Source organism: Gymnoscopelus microlampas (assembly GCF_963454915.1).
Source record: "Gymnoscopelus microlampas genome assembly, chromosome: 19".
Lineage (NCBI taxonomy): Eukaryota > Metazoa > Chordata > Actinopteri > Myctophiformes > Myctophidae > Gymnoscopelus > Gymnoscopelus microlampas.
The window spans coordinates 26,646,052-26,667,610 of NC_139956.1; the positions used below are offsets into that span (position 1 = coordinate 26,646,052).

Here is a 21,559-nt window from a genome sequence, read left to right on the forward strand (position 1 = left end):
TGTGTGCGTTCAGACAAAATATCAGAATGATGTTTGACTTACCTCTTTCTTTCTGATTTGACCCCATCTATTTTCTTCCCCTCCACAACACCACTCCCTTTCTCTCTCTCTCTTTCAATCTCACTATGCCCCCCTTTTTTCTCTTCTCTCTCTCTCTCAGTATTTGTTCGATGAAGACGATGAGTTGAGGAAAAAGAAGCCGAGACGAAAGCTCACCTCCAACGCCGCCATCACCAGGGTAAAAAAAACTCTCTCTCTTATCTCTTCTCTCTTCTTGATGTTAGCCCTGCTAGCGACATTACCATCTAAGGATAGTAATGTCATCATCTCCTTTATTTAAACTCGGAGTACATTTGAGGGCCAAGCCCTCATTTTCGCTGTAGCCGAGGTTACAATAACAATCCAAATCCATTACAGATTGACAAGGAATGTGAATCAGAGTACAATTGCAAAAGTAGAAGTACTTAAACGGTACCTAAAACAAGTCATCTTAAAACGAAATAGATTCATTAAAACGGGTGCAATCACGGTTAAGTGTTTAAGGACTATTGCTCTGAACTGACCAAATGATGGCAAGGAGCTGATTTTTAACCCATTCAATCCGGGAACGCATCTGTGTCATTTTAGATGTATTTGGCTATTCAAAAATAGCAGAACATTTTGTAGATATATTCAAATATCTTTGAATATATCTACAGTTTTTTTTTTTTTTTTTTTACTTACCGTATGTTGCTAAATCAGTGGTTCTCAAACTTTTTCATGTCAAGGACCCCCAAGTATTTGGCCGCGGACCCCCATCTCAAAATATTTTGTTCCAGGGACCCCCAGAAGCAAAGATTTGAGTTAAAAAATAAAAATGTTTCCTTTAAATATATATATATTGAAAGATTTGCACACATTTTCACATGCACACATTTGCCAAGTGCCGCGCTATGAGCTTGTAGATCTGCTATTTTTGAATAGCCAAAGTATAAAATAATGGATATAGCTCAAATCTAAAATGACACAGATGCGTTCCCGGATTGAATGGGTTAAAATACTTTTGAAGATCTTTCCAAGAAGTTGGGCCTCGGACAGAGAAAGCTGCCTTGCCCATCAGCTCTGTGTGAGCATGAGGAACCTTGAGCATTAAAATAAATCACTGGAGTGGGTCTGATAAGTGCTATTATTCTGTGTCAGCATGGAATGTCAGTCTGTCCATCCACCACTGTATACAAAACTGTATATATAGATAACTAGAAAGATAACTGAAATTCGAGGTGCACCTTCATGAAGTGAACCCCAGAGGATGGCCCCCTACTGGTGACCTGTCCTAATGTGCCAACCTCAGGCTAATGTTTCACACTAGATAGATATTGTTGCTGTCGGGCAGAAACCTCTTATCTCCACATTTTAACTTCCTCATACTACAGTGTCACTGAGCGTGTACTGTAGATTCGCTATTGTTTGCTATTTTTAGCGGCGCTAGCCGCTCTATACCTTTAGGTATAGAGCGGGTCCTGCTCTATACCTGACTTTGTCCGTGTTCACCGTCAACGCTCTGATTGGTCAGACCCGTCAACGCTCTGATTGGTCAGACCCGTCAACGTTCTGATTGGTCAGGTCCGTCAACGTTCTGATTGGTCAGGTGCGTCAACAAAGTGATTGGTCAAGCTTCACATGACACGTGGCTATAAACACATTATACACACATATCGATGACAAAATGTATCAAAGGCGCCGCTACCTTCACACAGGGTGTGATTTTTAATTTGAATCCTGAAAAGTAACAGTTATAGACAAGTGAGGTTTCTCCTCTCCTCTCCTCCCCTCTTTTCTTCCTTGTATCCCTTCCCTTCCCTTCCCTTCCCTTCCCTTCCCTTCCCTTCCCTTCCCTTCCCTTCCTCTCCTCTCCTCTTCCTTGTATGTCCTCTCCTCTCTCTTCAATCTATTTCTTTCTCCCAATCACCAGCCCTCTCTCTCTCTCTCTCTGTCTGTCTCCATCTTGCCCACCCCTCCCTACCTCTTTCCCTATTTCGCTCTCCCCCCTGCCTCTCTCCATCTTTTCCCGCTTCCTCTGTCGTCTTCTCTCCACATGTCCTTCTCTTCATCCCTCTCTCCCTCTCCCCCTCCAGAGGTGTTCATTTTGCTGTAAATGTGTTTTCTCCCTCGGTGTGTAATTTGGGCCAATTTCCTGAGAAAAACATGGTGACAATTTACCCTCAAACCACCCTCTCAGATGGGCGGACACACACACACACACACACACACACACACACACACACACACACACACACACACACACACACACACACACACACACACACACACACACACACACACACACACACTCTCTCACACACACGTACCCATGTGGAAAAATAAAACACTATCTCAGATGGGTGGGCACATGCACACACTCACATGCACACTCTCATTCAACACTATGCAGGCAGACACAGACACACACACACACACACACACACACACACACATCCAGCACTGATAATGTACACAAAAACACTTTGCAGTAGAGTGAAATGTAGAGGAGGCCAGTGTATGTGGGTTAGGAATGTTCACCACTGTGAGCACCGTGTGTGTGTGTGTGTGTGTGTGTGTGTGTGTGTGTGTGTGTGTGTGTGTGTGTGTGTGTGTGTCTCCCAGTGGGGCTGTCACTACTGCTGCCCAACACCACCACCTGTGGTCAGCACGCACACATACACACACACCAACACATGCACGCACACAGGCACACACGCATACAGACGCACCGACACGTGCAAAATGTAATCTCTGCCCTCTGGCACTGCAGCTGGAATGAGTTTGCGCGCGCACACACACACACACACACACACACACACACACACACACACACACACACACACACACACACACACACACACACACACACACTTGAGTCTGAAGAGTAGGCCATGAACTCAGGCTTACCTAGTTTCCAGCTGTGTGTCAAATGAGGACACACTGACTGTACCTGCTCCTACTGTAGCACGTCACAACACTACATTCACACCTGTGTGTGTGTGTGTGTGTGTGTGTGTGTGTGTGTGTGTGTGTGTGTGGAACCACACACACACACACACACACACACACACACACACACACACACACACACACACACACACACACACAGGGACTTATTCAAACATTTTTGAGATTTTTCAAACAAATTAAAAAATAGCAGATGTACACGTTCCCTGGCAGCAAAACGGATTCTCTTAAAGGATTCCCCAAAACCCATCAAGTTGCACAAAGCCTTTCTGAAGGGCTTCCTCCAAGATCCCTCACAGGTTCCCCTATAGGGCTTGTAATCTGAAAAAAAAAAAACTCTGAAAGTTTCCCCTAAAGTCATTTTCCATCGTCTGCGCACACGGATAAAAACCACACAGAATGAAAACATCTAGGCTGAGAGATTCTCTCATATTGTATTCATATGAAACGATAAATGATTCACAAGTTTTCACGAGTTACATCACTTTTCTTTTTTTTCCAACGGACTCACGTTGTGAGGCAGAACCCGGAGCCAAACAGACGTGGTGCGCGCCACGCCGGCGCCCACGCCACGACTCCACCGCTAATCTCGTTGTTTTCCGCCCCCACCTGCACACCATTTCCTCTGAAAAACAAGCCTGTCTTCTCTACGTGGGCGCAGCACCACTCACAGTTAGTCAGCCGCACATTAACCCATTCAGACCGGGGAACGCCTCTGTGCCATTTTAAGATTTCTTTGGGCTATTCAAAAACAGAAGATATACAAGCTCATCGCCATGAACTTGTAGATCTGCTATTTTTGAAAAATCATGTTTTTTTTGTTTTTTTTAAGCAAACATTTTTATCTAAAATCTTTGCTTCTGTGGGTGGGGCTCCCTGGAACAACATATTTTGAGATGGGGGTCCGCGGACAAATGCATATAATTGTGGGTGGTCCTTGACATGAAAAGGTTTGAGAATCACTGATTCTAGCAATTTTTTTCAAAATATTGTTAGGGTTTAGAAGACATTTGTAGAATCCCCAGAAGCAAAGATTTGAGTCACAAATGTTCGCTTTAAAAATATAATATATTCAAAGATTTGCACACATTTTCAAGAGTTTTTCAAAAATAGCAGATCTACAAGCTCATAGCGCGGCACTCGGTGCCGCACTATGAGCTTGTATATCTGCTATTTTTTAATAGCCATAAGTATAAGATAGATGGTTGATGTGGTTAAAAATCTAAAACGACAGATGCTTTCCCGGTCTTAATGGGTTAATTCAGTGCTTTGAATGCCCAGAAGTTTGCCATTCTCTTCCGGTTGTGTGTGTTGTGACTGAAGTGGGCCAAGGAAGCGTCCATAAATAGCACACACCAGATCCCCGGAACATCTGTCATAGATATTGACGCAATCTCGACTCCCCTCCCGCCCACCCTAACCTTTCTCTCTTTGACATCTGAAGCCAGGTTTTCCTCCTACATTATGCATAGTTTAACCGCATAAACTCCAGCGTCCTTATTCTGGGGGCCAACGTTCATCGAAAATAGCTCTTTTTTTAAAGAGATTTGGTGTAGAGAGAGGGAAAAAAAGGAGAGTTCTTTATCGGTATTCGGTACACACACACTCCATCTCGCACAAGGCAAGGTAATATCATAGGATCTTGTTGTAGATAATGGAACCAGCAGATGAAGTCCATCATATTGACAGGTCAATACGGGGCCGCGGCTTCCTGACGTTGTACTTATTAAGCCATTCATTCCGGGAACGCATCTGTGTCATTTTGGATTTATAGCTATAACCGTTGTTTTATACTTTGGCTTTTCAAAATAGCAGATATACAAGCTCATAGTGCGGCCATAGCGTGGCACAGAGTGCCGCGTTATGAGCTTGTAGATCTGCAAAAATGTTTTAAATCGTGAACATTTGTGAACATCTTTGAATATATATATTTTTAAAGCGAACATTTGTAACTCAAATCTTTGCTTCTGGGGGTCCCTGGAACTAAATATTTTTTGAGATTTGGGTTGGTGGCCAAATACATATCATTTTGGTGGTCCCTGACATGAAGAAGTTTGAGCACCACTGATATAAAAACATACGTTTTTCAGAAAACTGTCAGGATTTAGAAGACATTTGTACAATCGTATCGCAGGTCTTATTGGGTTAACTACTCCTCTCTCAGGTCGCTGGGCAGTGTGACAGTTAATGACGTCTTTGGTGTGTCTTTTCTCCATGTCTTGTTTCACTCTCTCTGCCTCCTTTCTGTGTCTGCATTGCGTTCTTCTCTCTCTCTCTCTGTGTCTCTCTTTCTCTCCTTTCTGGTCACCTTTCTCCTTCTCGTTTCTCTCTCTCTGTTCTTTCTACCTTTCACGCCCGCACTCACAATTATATCGTCTCTGTCGGGTGGAAACCTCATATGTCCAAAATTGCTACTTTTCAGGATTCAAATTCAAAAGCATCAAAAGTAGCAGATCTACAAGCTCGAAACGCGTCGCTTCGCGCCGCGTTTTGAGCTTGCGGATCTGCTGCTTTTGATGCTTTTGTGTGACGCTGTAGTGTGATCAAGTAGGGTGTTAATTTACCAAGAAAAACACAAAAAGTAAAAATATGGACATAAGAGGTTTCTGCCCGACAGCAACGATATATTCCCAGAGTTTCTCATGCTGTCTATTAAGTTATTCTATCCTGTTCTACCCCTTCAGCAACCCAACATCAAGCAGAAGTTTGTCGCCTTGCTGAAAAGGTTCAAAGTGTCTGATGAGGTAGGCACCACTTTCTCACCTCTCCCTCTCTCTCTTGCTCTCTCGCTCCCACTCCCACTCTCACTCTCTCTCTCTCACACACACACACACACCCCTAACCTTGTGACGTTTCCCTTCACACGTCTTTCTGTCTACGCTCCTCTGAGCAAGGTGTAGAATGTGTACTTACAGTACTTCACAAAAACGTTGTTCATTTCAACGTGTTCAATGGCACCAGGGTTCCTTGCTGGCAAAAAAAATCTAGCGACGTTCTGCATAAAGAGTACTTTACTTTTGGTACTTAAAGTATATTTTGATACCAACACTTTTGTACTTTTACTCAAGTCAATTTTGAAAACGAACTTGAATACCGAACTTGTACTTGTAACAGACTATTTCTACAATAGGGCATTGATACTTTAAGTAAAGAATTTGAGTACTTCTTCCATCACAGACCTCAGCACTGTGTCGAGGTGTCCCTGAGCAAGACACTCAACCTCTAACTGCTCCCCGAGGTGCTGCCCCCGTAGCGCCCACTGCTCCTGTTACTTAGTTAGTTAGGGAAGCTGTCAGAACCTTATCTAAATCATCCGGGACAACGCTCCACACGTCCCAGACTCTTCTCCCTCCTGGCTCCCACGCTGTGGAAAAAACTCCCCATTGCAGTCAGAACTGCAGACTCGCACTTTTCCGTCGTAATCTGACGACTCACCTCTTCAGACTCCACCTTATGCAAAGGTTAAAATGTCATTTAGATAGCGTGTTATGTAGACAGATGCCAGGTTCTTTTGTTGACCTAGCATCCTATAGTGTGTATAGTTTCGATGTACATGTATATATATTTTAAAATACTACAATGTTTAGATCAGGGGTCTTCAACAGGGGGTCCGGGACCCCTAGGGGGTCCTCAGCGCTACTATAGGGGGTCCGCCAAATCTTTGTGTGGACTTAGTAAGGACTTCGTTTTTTTACATTAACCACTTGAACCCTAGAATTCCTTTTCTGAGGGGAACATTAGCCAAAAATAGCAGATCTACAAGCTCTCAACGCCTCGCGCTGCGAGGCGTTGAGAGATTGTAGATCGGCTATTTTTGGCAAAGAGGTATAGGTGTAGAGGGGAAAAATAGCAGACTAAGTAAAAAAAAAACTTTAATCTGAAACACAATTTTATACAATATAGAGTAGGGGGTCCCTGCTTCATCTCTGTCTCAGCTAGGGGGTCCTTGGCCTTAAAACGTTGAAGACCCCTGGGTTAGACTGATGATAGGTTCTTTGTTTACCTAGAACCTAGATCCTAGATTACTGAGGCACTACACTGTCTCTATGCATGTCTTACCTTGTGTTTACCATGTCTACTGTAAATCTTCCCTGGATTAAGAGTGTCTGCTAAATGCCTATACAAATTGTAAATTGTATTTAGGATGGGTTAAATGCAGATACCTCATTTCACTGTATATGCAAATATACAGTGACAAATGCCACAAAGGAGTGTGGACTATATTATCATTATTATTAGAAAGCTGGTGGTAGTCAGGTTCCCTGGCAGCAAAACAGAGAACTTCTACTCACTTTTCCTCAAAACCCATCAGGTTACACAAAGCCTTTCTGAAGGGGTTCCTCGAAGATCCCTCACAGGTTCCCCTATAGACTTGTAATCTGAAAGAAAACTCTGAAAGTTCCCCTAAAGTCATTTTCCATGGTAGAGTTGTAGGTGTTTTTACGGCAACACGGCTACTGTACCAATCTGTTGGCGTTCTGACAACACTTAAACCCAAGAAGACCGAGGACGCATCTCTGTAACCACTTTAACAATGATTGTATACTGTGGCTATTCAAAAATAGAAGATATACAAGCTGACCTCGATTATTCGAATAGTCGACTAATCAGTCGAGGGGTGTCTGAGTCGACTGCCAATGACTCAGTCGAATTATGAAAAAAAAAAAGTTTTTTAATTTAAACATTTTCTTTTTTTTAATTAATCGGCTGAGAGATTGGCCTAGTTTGTTATATTAATTAACTAATAGTTTGCCAAAAATAGGATATACATCATGATTTATTTGGAGAAACCAAGCAAGTATAAATCAGACGCTAAGCACCCCTACAGCCCAAATGGAATGTTCCTCTATTGCATAACATATTTTTTGCATGATTTGACTGAGAGATTTGCAGTGGAATCAGACTGATTCGACTGCCAATCTCAGTCGAATCATGCAGTCGAAATTCTTTTTTTTTTTTGGGGTGTTGTTGCATTAGTCGACTGCCAGTCAACTATTGGCAATTAATCGCCAATCAGATTCGACTATACAAATCCTTAGTCGGGGACAGGCCTAGTATATATACTTTTTTATTTGTATTTGCTTCTATGCAACAGCATGTACTACTTCTTAACTACTATAACGTTCATAATTAGTATAACTCTAACAAGGATGTTGTACTGTGTGTGTGTGCGTGTGTGTGCGTGTGTGTGCGGGTGTGCGTGTGTGGTCTATCAGGTGGGCTTCGGTCTGGAGCACGTGTCCAGGGAACAGATCCAGGAGGTGGAGGAGGACCTGGACGAGCTGTACGACAGTCTGGAGATGTACAACCCCAGCGACAGCGGCCCTGAGATGGAGGAGACCGACAGCATCCTCAGCACACCCAAACCCAAACTGAGGTACGCTCCAAACACCCAAACCCAAACTGAGGTACGCTCCAAACACCCACACCCAAACTGAGGTACACTTCAAACACTTAAACTCTACATAAGGGTTCCCAAACTTTTCAGGCCGCAACCGCCCAAAATCATAGTTGAACTGTGGACCCCCCACCCTGACAAGCACTTGGAATTGTAGGCCTTACATATAGTTTGACTCGGTTCCACAGATAAACATTATGAAAATAGCCGAAATCCAAGCTCACATCGCCTCGCACTGCGTAATATTTGATCATTTGGCCATTATTGAAAAGGTCTTAAAAGTAATTAAATTGTAACTTGAGAAATGTGCAGATACCCTGTATATACTTATACTGTATGTTGGTTTGTTTACTGTTGAGTGAGAAACCATTAAGCTAATCATCTGCCCTACATGACAGGAGGCCCCCAGGGCGCAGTACTAGGCACCTTCCTGTTTTCCCTCTACACAAAATAGCTTGGACAAGCTCAAAATGTGTCACATTGCATCTTGTAGGATCGGTTATCTTCGCCAAATGTTAGCCCCAGAACAGGGAGGCTACGGCCCATGTGGTTAACCCATTAAGACCTGGAACTGTGTCATTTTTAGATTTGAGCTAAAAAGCATTATTTTACACTTTGGGCTATTCAAAAATAGCAGATATACAAGCTCATAGCGTGGCACCGAGTGCCGCGCTATGAGCTTGTAGATCTGCTATTTTTGAAAAAATCGTGAAAATGTGTGCAAATCTTTGAATATATATATTTTTGACTCAAATCTTTGCTTCTGGGGGTCCCTGGAACAAAATATTTTGATGGGGGTCCGCGGCCAAAAACATATCATTTTGGGGGTCCTTGACATGAAAAAGATTGAGCACCACTGATATAGAAACATACGTTTTTCAGAAAGCTGTTGAGATTTAGGAGACATGTAGAATCGGCTTCAGGTCTTAACTTCACATTGCTAAAGCAGATGTTTGACCTTATAACGTCTCTCACAACTTTCTAGGGAATTGGAAATGGAGAGTTCCAATTAAGAATTCAAGCAAAAAACTGAAAATGTAGGAACTTTGGATTGAGCACTGATATGGATGAACATACAGCGGTACAGATATACCTCCTTTCCAAGTGAGATAGAATCTGCCTCAGTCTCGTGACCAGCATGAAGACAAATCAGGGGGCGTTTTCATTTCCCAAGATGCATAATTGATCATTAACAGCAAGCCAATCTGTTGTAGTTTAATATCGTCCACTGGTTTAATAGCATCCCTGGCACTGATACATTCACGTGGCTGTGCATGCATACATTAAATGCCTACATACTGTACTTACAGTACACACACACACACACACACACACACACACACACACACAGGCAATAAAGGACACAGCGACAAGGTCAGGCACCTCTTGGATAGACAAAGCTGACGGTACTGGTTGCCAATACAATGCCCCCTCTGCAGGTGGAAGTGGGTGTTACAATGCACCCTCTGCTGGGGAAAGTGAGTCATTGATGTTAGGTTTTCTCTGATGTTTAGTCTACACTTTAGTTTAATTTCAGTCAGATCTAAATGAAACTTCTGCTTCATTTTAAATGGAGTCAAACTAAGTGATTGAAATAACTGATGAATAATTGACCCTAAGGCGTGTGTGTGTGTGTGTGTGTGTGTGTGTGTGTGTGTGTGTGTGTGTGTGTGTGTGTGTGTGTGTGTGTGTGTGTGTGTGTGTGTGTGTGTGTGTGTGTGTGTGTGTGTGTGTGTGTGTGTGTGTGTGTGTGTGTGTGTGTGTGTGTGTGTGTGTGTGTCTGCAGGCCTTTCTTTGAGGGGATGTCCCAGTCCAGTTCCCAGACGGAGATCGGCAGCCTGAACAGTAAAGGCAGTTTGGGTCGAGACACCTTCAGCCCTGTAAGTAACATGAAACACCACTCTAGAATGCATAGAGAAAACACACCACAGCACACAATGAAAAGCATTCGTACTGCGGACGTCTCTATATGTATCTCAATGAAAACACATTTTAAAAGGTTGGGAATCGCTGTCCTACAGGTTGGTCAGTCAGGCTGCCTGTTGAGCAGGGAGAAGAATTGGGATGAACAACATGTTCCTCCTCCTCACACATCACACCCTCCCGGTGAAACACTGTCATTGTCAGTTGAAAAGAAGTGACTGGTGGCCCCATGCGTATCGGAGGACACATACTGTATGTCTCCTCCGATACGCATGGAGTCACCTGTGACAATGGGCAGAAACCTCTTATCTCCATATTCCAAGTTTGTGTGTGTTTTTTTTGTAAATTGACGCCGTACTTGACCATACTACAGCGTCACACAAAAGTATCAAAAATAGCAGATCCGCAAGCTTGTTGATCTGCTATTTATTTATTTATTTGAATCCTGAAAAGTTAACAGTTTTGGACATACGAGGTTTCCACCTGACAAAGACGATATGTTTTTTGCACACCCACCTCAAGAACGACCGCAGGGTTGGCATTGACAGGGGACTACACACACGGGGGAAATTAGGTAGAAAAAAGGGGGGAAAAGTTTGTTTTACTTCTGTTGGGGTATATTATGGTTTATGGTAATATCTGTTGGTTGACAAAATAACACTTTTACAAACTGGGGTCCTGCAGAAAACTAGACTAGATTAAAAATGTAATCTGTGTCTGGATATCTTATCTGGATATGGAAAAATGCATGTTAATGCAAAAGGCGTAAATGCAGGCAGCACACATTGCACTCAGAATGTTGGTCAGATCTGCCAGAGCACATCACGAAACGTTGTAAGCTTGTAGATAGCCTATTTTTGGTCATTAGTTATTTTAGGGATTAAAGAGTATTTGAAATTGTAAAACTAGTGATGAAAATACATTCAATCTTCCATAAGAACCCTAATGATCTCGGATAGTTCATAAAACAAAAGGTTAAAGCCTGCATCTGCATTTCTACAAGCTCACAACACGTGCATACATATACATTTGGGGGTCCTTGACTTGAGTTTGAGAACCACTGGGCTAAATTGTAGAGAGAGAGAAAGGGAGAGAAATAGAGACACAGTTCATGTCTGTAATGATTAGGGTTACTTGCAGATGTTTTGCGTGCTGTGTGCTGATCTACCACTGTGCTCCCCGTACCGTGGACAGCACAGCTGTCGCTGAACGCACGCCATCCGTTTTAAACCCTAATGAACGTTTTATATGCTGTAATATCGTTTTTACTGAGAGACATTGGCTTTTTAATCAGACGAGCAATAACAATGAATCATCTCTCTTTCTCTCTCTCTCTCTGTAAAGCACTTGAACACTTGAACTTGTAAAGCCGACACATTTCGAATGGTAAACCTTTGAGTGCGTGACTGTTGATAATTGACAAAAGGAATTAACAATGCGTATGCGGGATCTTATGACATTGGTTTTCAAAGTGGAAAACCAATGTCCAATGGGGGGGGGGGGTAAAGTAGTAGTTAACATAGCATCACAATCATTTTAACCACTTTATCCATTTATATGTTGGCTATTTAAAAAATTGCAGATCTACAAGCTCACAGCTTGTACATCTGCTATTTTTTTGATTATTTGAAAAATATCGCAGATGTTTGGAAAAGTTTGAATTATTTAGATAATTTTTTACACAAATCTTCTCTTCTGGGGGTCCATGGCACAAAACATTTTCAGATGGGGGTCCGTGAACTTATCAATTTTGGGGTCCTTGGCTTGAAAAAGTTTGAGAACCACTGGTTTATGAGCCTCGGGCAATTATTGCCTCCGCCAGGCCAAAAGGCATGGCCGAGGCTATGTTTTGTACCCTGTCTGTCTGTCCGTCCGTCCGTCCATGTGTCGGTCTGTCTGTGAGCAGCTAATCTCCGGCACTGTTGGCCTGGTGCCAGAGCAGAACCTCTGCCCCAAATTTGTCGGCCTGTTATAGCGCCTCCATGAGGCAGATTTTTTCAAAACACATTATTTGATATTACTGTACTCCTACCGATTTTGTCCAAAAATCACGCATATCGGTACACAGTATCTCTATAGTCATGTGATCAACGCGGATCTGTCCGATTTTCCATATTCCATCCTGATTGGCTGAGATTGGCTTCCTAAGTTTGCAGGATTGGTCCGTTTTGAACAAAATGCCTCAAATCATGAACGCAGCGTGTGATTTCTGTGAAATTTCGCACGCACATTCCCACTAGGCCGAGAAAGAAATGCCACCCTTTTCACATTGGCCTGTTATAGCGTCACCAGCAGGTCGATTTTTGCAAAACAAATTTTTGGAACAAAATGCCTCAAATCATGAATGCAGCTTCCGATTGCCGTGAAAGGCCTAAGAAGAAATGGCACCCTTTTCACATTGGCCTATTATAGTGCCGCCAGGAGGCCACAATAACCTACCTGATCTGGCGGAGACCTGTGCTCTGAGGAGCACTTTTTCTAGTTGTGTCATGTGCACGTTGTATCAAACATAAAACAGAATTGCATGGCGGCCCATTAGGACATAATTATAAACCACCTGTCGTATTTACACACACACAGCAAGTTGAGGCCAATTTCTTCTTTACAAAACATTTAATAATAATAACACCCCAAACTCATCAATATTCATTCATTCTTAACCTCCTGGTGTGCGGTGCCTGGGGACTTGTTTTGCTGCTAATCAGCAATTAAAGAACAATGTTTGGAGGAATTTGTCTGGGGGCATCACCTCCTGTTTTATGTAGAAACAGGAAGTTGGTTTGGCTCCTCCCCCTTTCTTAGTCCACTTCCTCCCGGGTGCTTCTGTGTTTATCCCTACACTACATGTTTAGGGCAGTGGTGCTGACTGCAGTGCTGACACATTCTGCTGACACATCTGTCTTGAGAGATTAGTCAGATGTTAACGGGGCAAAAGTACCTGCCCACAGGATGGCAACGTCATCAGATTGTTCCTGATTATTAACTTTACTCAGATATACTGTAGTTGAACATATTATATTACATACAGAAGTTTTCTATCCGATCAAACTTTTTCATGTCAAGGACCCCCAAAATGATAATGTATTTTGTGCCAGGAATCTCTAGAGGCAAAGATCTGAATAAAAAATGTTCGCTTTAAAACACATATTATACATTTTCACATTTTACATTTTGTATCTCTGCTATTTTTGAATAGCCAAAGAAATCTTAAAATGGCACAGATGCTTTCCCAGTCTTAACTCATTGAGTGCCCAAATTATTATTATCTATTTCTGGCCATTATGATTTTTATTTTTTTATTTTTTCAAAGTAAAAAAAAGTGCTTAGGAAGCGAGATACAGCCTTTTTAATGGGTTAAAAGACACAGAAATAAGTGCAGGTGAAAAAGGAAACCCATATAGGGCTTTTACAAGTTTCTCAGCTGTTTTTGCTGACAGCTGGCTAATTTGCTGCCAACCCCGATACTGTACTTGTGTGCTTTAAGAGCTTTCCATATTGCACTGGAAAAATGAGACCCGGTCACAATAATGTGGACACAATACAGACCAGAACACATAAATACACGTTTTTTAAACGCAAATGGCAAGATGCAGCAGTACTGGTTTGTTATCCAGATACAGATCACATTTTGATCAAATTTCTTATGCAGAGTTAAATATGTTTCACCCTGTGTGTGTGTGTGTGTGTGTGTGTGTGTGTGTGTGTGTGTGTGTGTGTGTGTGTGTGTGTGTGTGTGTGTGTGTGTGGGCACAATCATGTAGCCTTTTGGAATAGAACCTGTTTAATTGGAATGTTCGTTGGGTATTTAAACGGTAAGTTATTTTAGTCGGGTCTCCCCGAGGCTCTATAAGGCGCTGTAGAGGATGTGAACATTTTTGTGGAAATTCTGCTGACCTGTCGAGTTTGTATTGTGTAGTAGTGTATTGTGCACTGTGTGTAGTAGTGTGCAGTGTGTAGGAAGTCTTTATTATCCCTGCAGGGCCATCAGCTTTACTACCACTGACTGTACTAGCTGTTAAAAACACGTACTCTGCCGACGGCACACATAGCCTGTACAATATAGCGGGAGCACATAAATCCAAGGAACCAGTGATGCACATTTTGGTCATTAAACTCATGAAGGGTCAACCCCATTTGGAAGATTTCTTCTTTTTTAATGTTTATTGGAGGACTTTCTCAACTACAGTATATAGTTGAGAAAGTACAAGTTAGAGAGAGAATACTTTCAGCTCGGAGTCCTGGAGTTGGATCCAACCCAGAGGTTCCATTGGAACACAGGTTATTTTGTCTGTTTCCTGAAAAATAATGTATTTTGCAAGGTTATGTTGGGGTATTTGCTTCAATACATTTGCACATACGTACCTGCAGAATGTCTTTTTTTACTCATCTTAACCCATTCAGGACGGGAACCCCTTTTTTTTTTTTTACTTCAGGATTTAGAAGGCGTTTTTAGAATCGGTCTCAGGTCTAAATGGGTTTACCCATTTAATCCGGGAACGCATCTCTGTCATTTTAGATTTCTTTGGCTATTCAAATATAGCAGATCTACAAAAGTTGTAGATCTGCTATTTTAGAAAAATCGTTAAAATGTGTGCAAATCTTTGAATATATATATTTTTAGAGCGAACATTTGTAAAATATTTCCAGCGACCCCCAGAAGCAAAGATTTGAGTTACAAATGTTCGCTTTAAAAATATATACATTCAAAGATTTGCACAAATGTTCATGATATTTTTTTTTTAGCAGATCTACAAGCTCATAGCGCGGCACTCGGTGCCGCACTATGAGCTTGTAGATCTGCTATTTTTGAATAGCCAAAGAAATCTTAAAATGACACAGATGCGTTCCCAGATTGAATAAGTGAACTATTAGGAGCAGTAGATGACATTAATGTGTCAGCCCGGGCAGCAGTTGGGGGTTTAGTGTCCTTGCTCAGGGACACTGACACATAGACTGGGGGGCAAACCGGTGACCTTCTGACTGTCAGATGGCCCCTCTACCCACTCAGTTCTTTGAACTTCTTTCATATAAAGCTGTATTCATAACATGAATAGTGAATACAGCCATGTTGCAGCATTTCTATAAAAAGAGATGCTCTAGTGTTTCATTCCTTTTGTCAGGAAAGAAAATGCTATTTAGTGATCACACACATAACAGACGTATACTGCCTCCATGCCCAGCTCACTGATATTGATATTGAATACTTTTATTAGTCAAAAATGTTAACAGCACGGAGGTACAGCAAAACACTTGGGCTGAAAGGATAACACAAAGACTTGTTTCCATTGTGGTCCTATGTATTCCATTCATCAACAGAGCATAGAATATAAACACATGAATACATGTCATCAACAAATACAAATGGCTATATTTACAGAGGTGAAAAAGGAAAACTGAAAAAATAAATCGGCTGCAGTGTATGACCCCTCCTTTTAAGTGGATTGAAAAATGTCCACTTGTAGTTTTCTGACAGATGCTTTAACTATTCAACTCGAGGTTCAACCGCAGTTCAACATCACTTCAATAGATATTGCTGAAGTGCTTTTTAATTTCTAATTCAGATTGATAAGGATTTATTAACTTTCCCCTTATCTCATGTCTTTGCCTCGTCTCCCCAGCAGGGGGAGCAGCCTCCGCTGGAGAAGATGAAGACCTCCCGCAGCCGCAACCTAGAAGAAGCCCTGTCTGAGACAGACACACTGGTGGGTGGGTGGGTGTGTGTGTGTGTGTGTGTGTGTTATGGTGAGTCAGGACCCGTGCTAATGTAACTCCAAGGGGGATACATTGCCATCTGTGCTGAGAAAGAGAGCTAGAGAGAGCGAGAGAAATGTGTGCGAAGATGATACAATAAAATTGGCTAGAGTCCCCAAGCTGACACTAACAATCTGTCACTATGTGTGTGTGTTCGTGTGTGTGTGTGTGTGTGTACGGACGCTGTAGGAGCTTACAGACCAGGAGCTGTTCGCTGAGGTGGGCCCCTGCATCACTGTGTCGGTGGCTGAGAAACCCCGTACGCCCATGAAGAGCAGCAAGAGTGAGAGCCAGACGGTGCCTTCTCCCCGGTAATAATACACACCCAGCCAAATAAAAAGCACAGCCAGACACTCTACTACACATATCGTCGGTGTCCAGGACCAACCATCTTCAGCTCTTTTTTTTTTTCATAAATCAACGCTATTGAACACCCTTTACGTCTGTGTAAAAACAATAAAAACATTTGAACCAATGAAAAGTATTAAAAAGCACCTCTGATAAAACCCAACTCCATTGGATCCTCAAACTGTCCGTCAGCATCACGCAACTCCCCCTCTCCTCTCCTGCTGCCTTTTCACTGCATAGAGCAGAGCGCGTTGCGCAGTGAGAGGAGGAACAGCACGTAAACAAACTAAACGGCAGATTTTTTTCCCCCGTAGTCTGTTAACCACTGGACGTCTAAGGGGTCCATTGATATAAGCCCTGAGTGCCACTGGACGTCTAAGACGCCCCCAAAAAAAAATGTTCAGAACCCAACATATGATGATTTGAAGATTTGCTGCTCCATTCACTCTTTGTTTAACTTCTCACTGAAAAAGGCTGTATCTCGGCTCCTAAGCACTTTTTTTTTTAACAATGAATTTTGGCTGTGGCACTCAGAGCCAAAATTCCATAAATAAGCTGGGCACTGAATGAGTTAAAACTATGCAGTGTACCCGTTTATCAAACTTAGCACTGACGCTAATGTTATGAAAACAAGTAATTATATTTCTAAAATCTATGAAGTGTTTAATGAGGAGAGCAATGTGACAAGAAGAAAGGAGTTCATAGCATTTCTGTCGCGCTAGTTCTACTGAAACTCCCAACTCTGTGAACCCCTCTTTGCAGAAGCTATTGTAATATTTAAAGTCCTGTTTATTATTGTAGGCCTATATAATAAGTGTCATGAAGCATCAGGGCATTAATTCACACATTGTGATGCATTGTGAGCTTGGAGATCCATTGTTAGCTTTTGGGAATTCATACCCATTTGAAACCTCTCCCTCAGCAGCGAATGGAGCTATTGTCAGCTGTTCGGAGCTATTGTCAGCTGTGAAACTCCATTTCAGCTGGATTTCTGCTCGTATGAAACTCCTGGGTAAAGTGGTGATAATATAATGACACATGCAAGTATCTGACAATATATAAAGTCACTATACCAACTTTGATGAGGCTGTATTGCTTTGTTTTAAAAAAAATATAAGGTTTTCTTCATTTCCTGAAAAACTTATATTTTGTTTTTTAATTTCCTGAACAATGAGCGTTTTGGAGTTAGCAGGTTGCGTCTGGACAGCAGAGATATATTGTCGCTGTCGGGCAGAAACCTCTTAACTCCATATTTTAACTTTTTGTGTTTTTTCGTAAATTAACGCCCTACTTGACAGCGTCACACGAAAGCAGTAAAAGTAACAGATGCACAAGAATTAGAATCCTGAAAAGTAACAGTTTTGGACATGAGAGGTTTCCACCCGAAAGAGACGATATACTTGACATTAATACCAATACCCTGAGGAGCATGGAGGTGGTCACTTTGCGATAAATGTACAGCATTTTAATCAGGTGGAGATGGACTGATCTTATGTTGATACGGTACATGGATTAAAATTCTCAGTCGCCATGACTGATTTCAGTCATTTGGCTTCCATAGAAGCCGGGCATGTCTTCTATGGAAGCATGTTGCGCAGCGAAAATAGACGATCTACAAGCTCTGAGAGCTTGTAGACCGGTTATTATTTCGGTTATTATTTTAAGATTGGAGCATTTGAAGTGGTCAAACTCGCATTTTTATTTTGCTTTAATCCATGTGATACGTTGTCAACCCCTTATTTGATTTAGATTGATAAAGCATCTCTATTTTTGCTTAAAGGTCTCACGTAGTGCAGCTTTATTATTGCAGACACACTGAATGATGAGGCTCAGAGACGTTATTTTCATTCTTGGTTGCATGTCGTGCCACGCACCGACGATAGCCGATCTACAAGCTCACAGTGCGTTCTGCGATCTGTTGTGAGCTTGTCGATCTTCCCTGTGCTTGTCTTTGCAAACTGTTAATAACGTATTCAATCAATCAATCAATCAATCAATCAATCGGCCAATCAACCACTAACCTATGACTCCCACCACACACAGGTTGGAAGGAAGCCACACCCCCAGACAGAAGCATGGCAGCACGCCCATGAAGGAGAGACAGCTGTCCAAACCGCTGAGCGAGAGGACCAACAGCTCCGACTCAGAGAGGTCCCCGGAACTGGGACACAGCACGCCGGTAAGGGTTCACACGCACGCACACACACACACACACACACACACACACACACACAGTGTTAATTTAACAATACAAGTGTAAAGATTTGATTTGTACACTCTCAGAATAAAATTCTATTAGGTTAAATGAAAACACTGGGGATATGACTGTGTATGCACGCATGCACAGACGCACACACGCACTCTCATGTACGGTACATGTACGCATACAGTCACGTTTTTTACACGTTTGGTGTGTAAGAGAGAGAGAGACCCACGCAGTACACTAACAAATAGAAAGGAGACATGTAATATACAAAAACATGAACACACACACACACTCAAACTTATTGATAGTCTTTCAGTGCATCATACAGTTTGAGATGCATGAGGGAAATCCTTAAAAGGAAAGCTCAAACATACACTTGTGCCCCCACATACGCACGCACGGACACACACACACACACACACACACACACACACACACACACACACACGCGTGTCTCTTGTAGGCAGGGATCCTGTATTCACAGTTGTCACTTTACATCCATTATAAGTGAGCTTAAGGAAAGAAGACATCACACCCTTCCTTCCCCACACAGCTCATTAGACAACTGAGAGCTCATTATACTGTATGACAGAAAAACACTGCCTTGTTCCACCTCTGTCTTTCTGTCACTCTCTCTCTCTCTCCTTCCTCCCACTCTCTCTCTCTCTGTTCTGTAAGTAAAGAATGCGGATGCACCCTGACACTGTAATTTATGACTGGGGGAAATTAATTATGGATGCTGTGACGAGTCATCTGAAAACGATCTGTGTCACACTCTGCAAGGTGGCAAGTTTGTTTTCTGTACTCTGTGTATTTACTGTGTGTGTGTGTGTGTGTGTGTGTGTGTGTGTGTGTGTGTGTGTGTGTGTGTGTGTGTGTGTGTGTGTGTGTGTGTGTGTGTGTGTGTGTGTGCATGCAGGTGTTGAGGAAGGCTGTGTACGATCAACTGAACCAGATCTTATTGTCTGACTCTGCGCTGCCAGAGAGTCTCATCCTGGTGAATGGAACCGACTGGCAGGGACAGGTAAACAACTGTGTGTGCATGTGTGCGTTTATATACGATACGATACGATACAACTTTATTGTCAGCTTTCACCGAAATTTGCTTTGTGTCCATGACGTCACCGTTCAAGATACAGGCAGGACATATACAATACATTACACAAAGTACATTACAGGACATACATCACAGAAGCAGACAGAAACAAGAGCAGTAGAACAAATCGTCTTGGTTTACCGATTTTGGTTTAAAAGCAGAACAGACTGATGTACAAAAGAGTTCTTTAGCCTGTTTTTCTTATATTTAGGGACTCTAAACCGCCTCCCGGAGGGCATCAGTTGATATTCATCATTTAAAACATGTAAGGGGTCAGAGGAGATGCTCTTTGCCAGTCTAAGCATACTATTGATCTGGGCCTCTTTAAAGGAACGTAACACAGCCTCGACTGGCCTACCAACTATTTTAGCGCAGATCTTAATTTGGCTATACAGTTTGTTCTTATATACCATTGATAGGCTGTTAAACCAGGCCGTGCTACAGTACAACATCACAGTTTGAACAACAGACATATAGAAAAGAGACAAGATCTGACACAAGTTGCGTTTGAATATCGTCTGTGTCGGGTGGAAACCTCATGTCCAAAACTGTTAATTTTCAGGATTCAAAAGCAGAAGTAGCAGATCTACAAGCTCAAAACGTGTCACTTTGCACCGTGTTTCGAGGCTTGCATGTCTGCTACTTTTGATACTTTCCTTTTTTTTAAAAGATATGTTTTGGGGCTTCTATGCCTTTATTTGGACAGGATAGTAGGCTGACAGGAAATGGGGAGAGAGATGGGGGGAGACATACAGCAAAGGTCGTCGGCTAGGCCAGCGGACGCCCCTACTTTTGATACTTTTGTGTGACACTGTAGCGTGATCAAGTAAAATTGTAAAACTGTAAAATTCAGCTACTATAGATATGTTATCTTTAGTGATTGATTAAGTGTCTTTTTTGTGTGTGTGTGTGTGTGTGTGTGTGTGTGTGTGTGTGTGTGTGTGTGTGTGTGTGTGTGTGTGTGTGTGTGTGTGTGTGTGTGTGTGTGTGTGTGTGTGTGTGTGTGTGTGTGTGTGTGTGTGTGTGTGTGTGTGTTGCAGTACGTGGCTGAACAGCTCCAGGCTCAGAGACATCCGGTGGTGTGCACGTGTTCCGGGGCAGAGATACAAGCTGTGCTGTCCGCTATACTCACACGCATCCAGAAGTTGTGAGTGCTTTTACAATGTTATATGCATTACACACACACACACACACACACAGTGATTTTATGAACGCCATTTGTAACCGTAAGACTAAAGCCGAAAAACAGAAGCAAGCTTGTAAATCTTCACATTTTTCGGTGCCTGACACTAAATCATGCTTTACTCTTTTAAGTGTTACTATAAATGCACTATACATGCACACACATGCACGTACCGTACATAACACACACACACACACACACACACACACACACACACACACACACACACACACACACACACACATCCATGATTTATGACTGTTGCAGTGTTATAGTATGCATACACCCCCACACATCCAGAAGCTTTCAGTGTTTCATCATCATACACGCTCACACACGCAGGCCAAACACACAGATGATTCAAGTGGTATCACACACACACACACACACACACACACACACACACACACACACACACACACAACTGGAAATAGAATTTCAATTTCATTACTTCACATTCAGGATGACTCAGATTTGAATGTCTCTTTCTCCTTCCCCCTGATTCCATTGTTCTCCTTCCTTATTCCCTTGTCTCATTTGTTTTCTCATCTCTCTCTATCTGGGGGCCCTTCCTTAAATGTCTAAAAGAAACTTAAGGAAGCAGTAATCAGAAAGGAAATTAGATTAGATTAGGTTGTTATCCTATATTAAAATTGGCTTAAGGGA

At 42.3% G+C, this 21,559-nt stretch overlaps 1 protein-coding gene across 3 annotated transcripts in view; it reads left to right on the top strand.

Moving 5' to 3' along the window:
• pacs1 (phosphofurin acidic cluster sorting protein 1) overlaps window positions 1-21,559 on the top strand; it is a 95,015-nt gene that overhangs the window by 61,479 nt on the left and 11,977 nt on the right. Inside the window, exons 7-15 of one of the 3 annotated variants that reach the window (XM_084042478.1) lie at window positions 161-238; window positions 5,673-5,732; window positions 8,205-8,365; window positions 10,173-10,266; window positions 15,928-16,011; window positions 16,250-16,371; window positions 18,452-18,587; window positions 19,534-19,638; window positions 20,751-20,857. In XM_084042478.1, coding sequence (XP_083898604.1) covers window positions 161-238; window positions 5,673-5,732; window positions 8,205-8,365; window positions 10,173-10,266; window positions 15,928-16,011; window positions 16,250-16,371; window positions 18,452-18,587; window positions 19,534-19,638; window positions 20,751-20,857 — 947 coding nt within the window. The remainder of the gene's footprint in view (window positions 1-160; window positions 239-5,672; window positions 5,733-8,204; window positions 8,366-10,172; window positions 10,267-15,927; window positions 16,012-16,249; window positions 16,372-18,451; window positions 18,588-19,533; window positions 19,639-20,750; window positions 20,858-21,559) is intronic. The other 2 variants (XM_084042479.1, XM_084042480.1) reach the window with 2 other exon arrangements.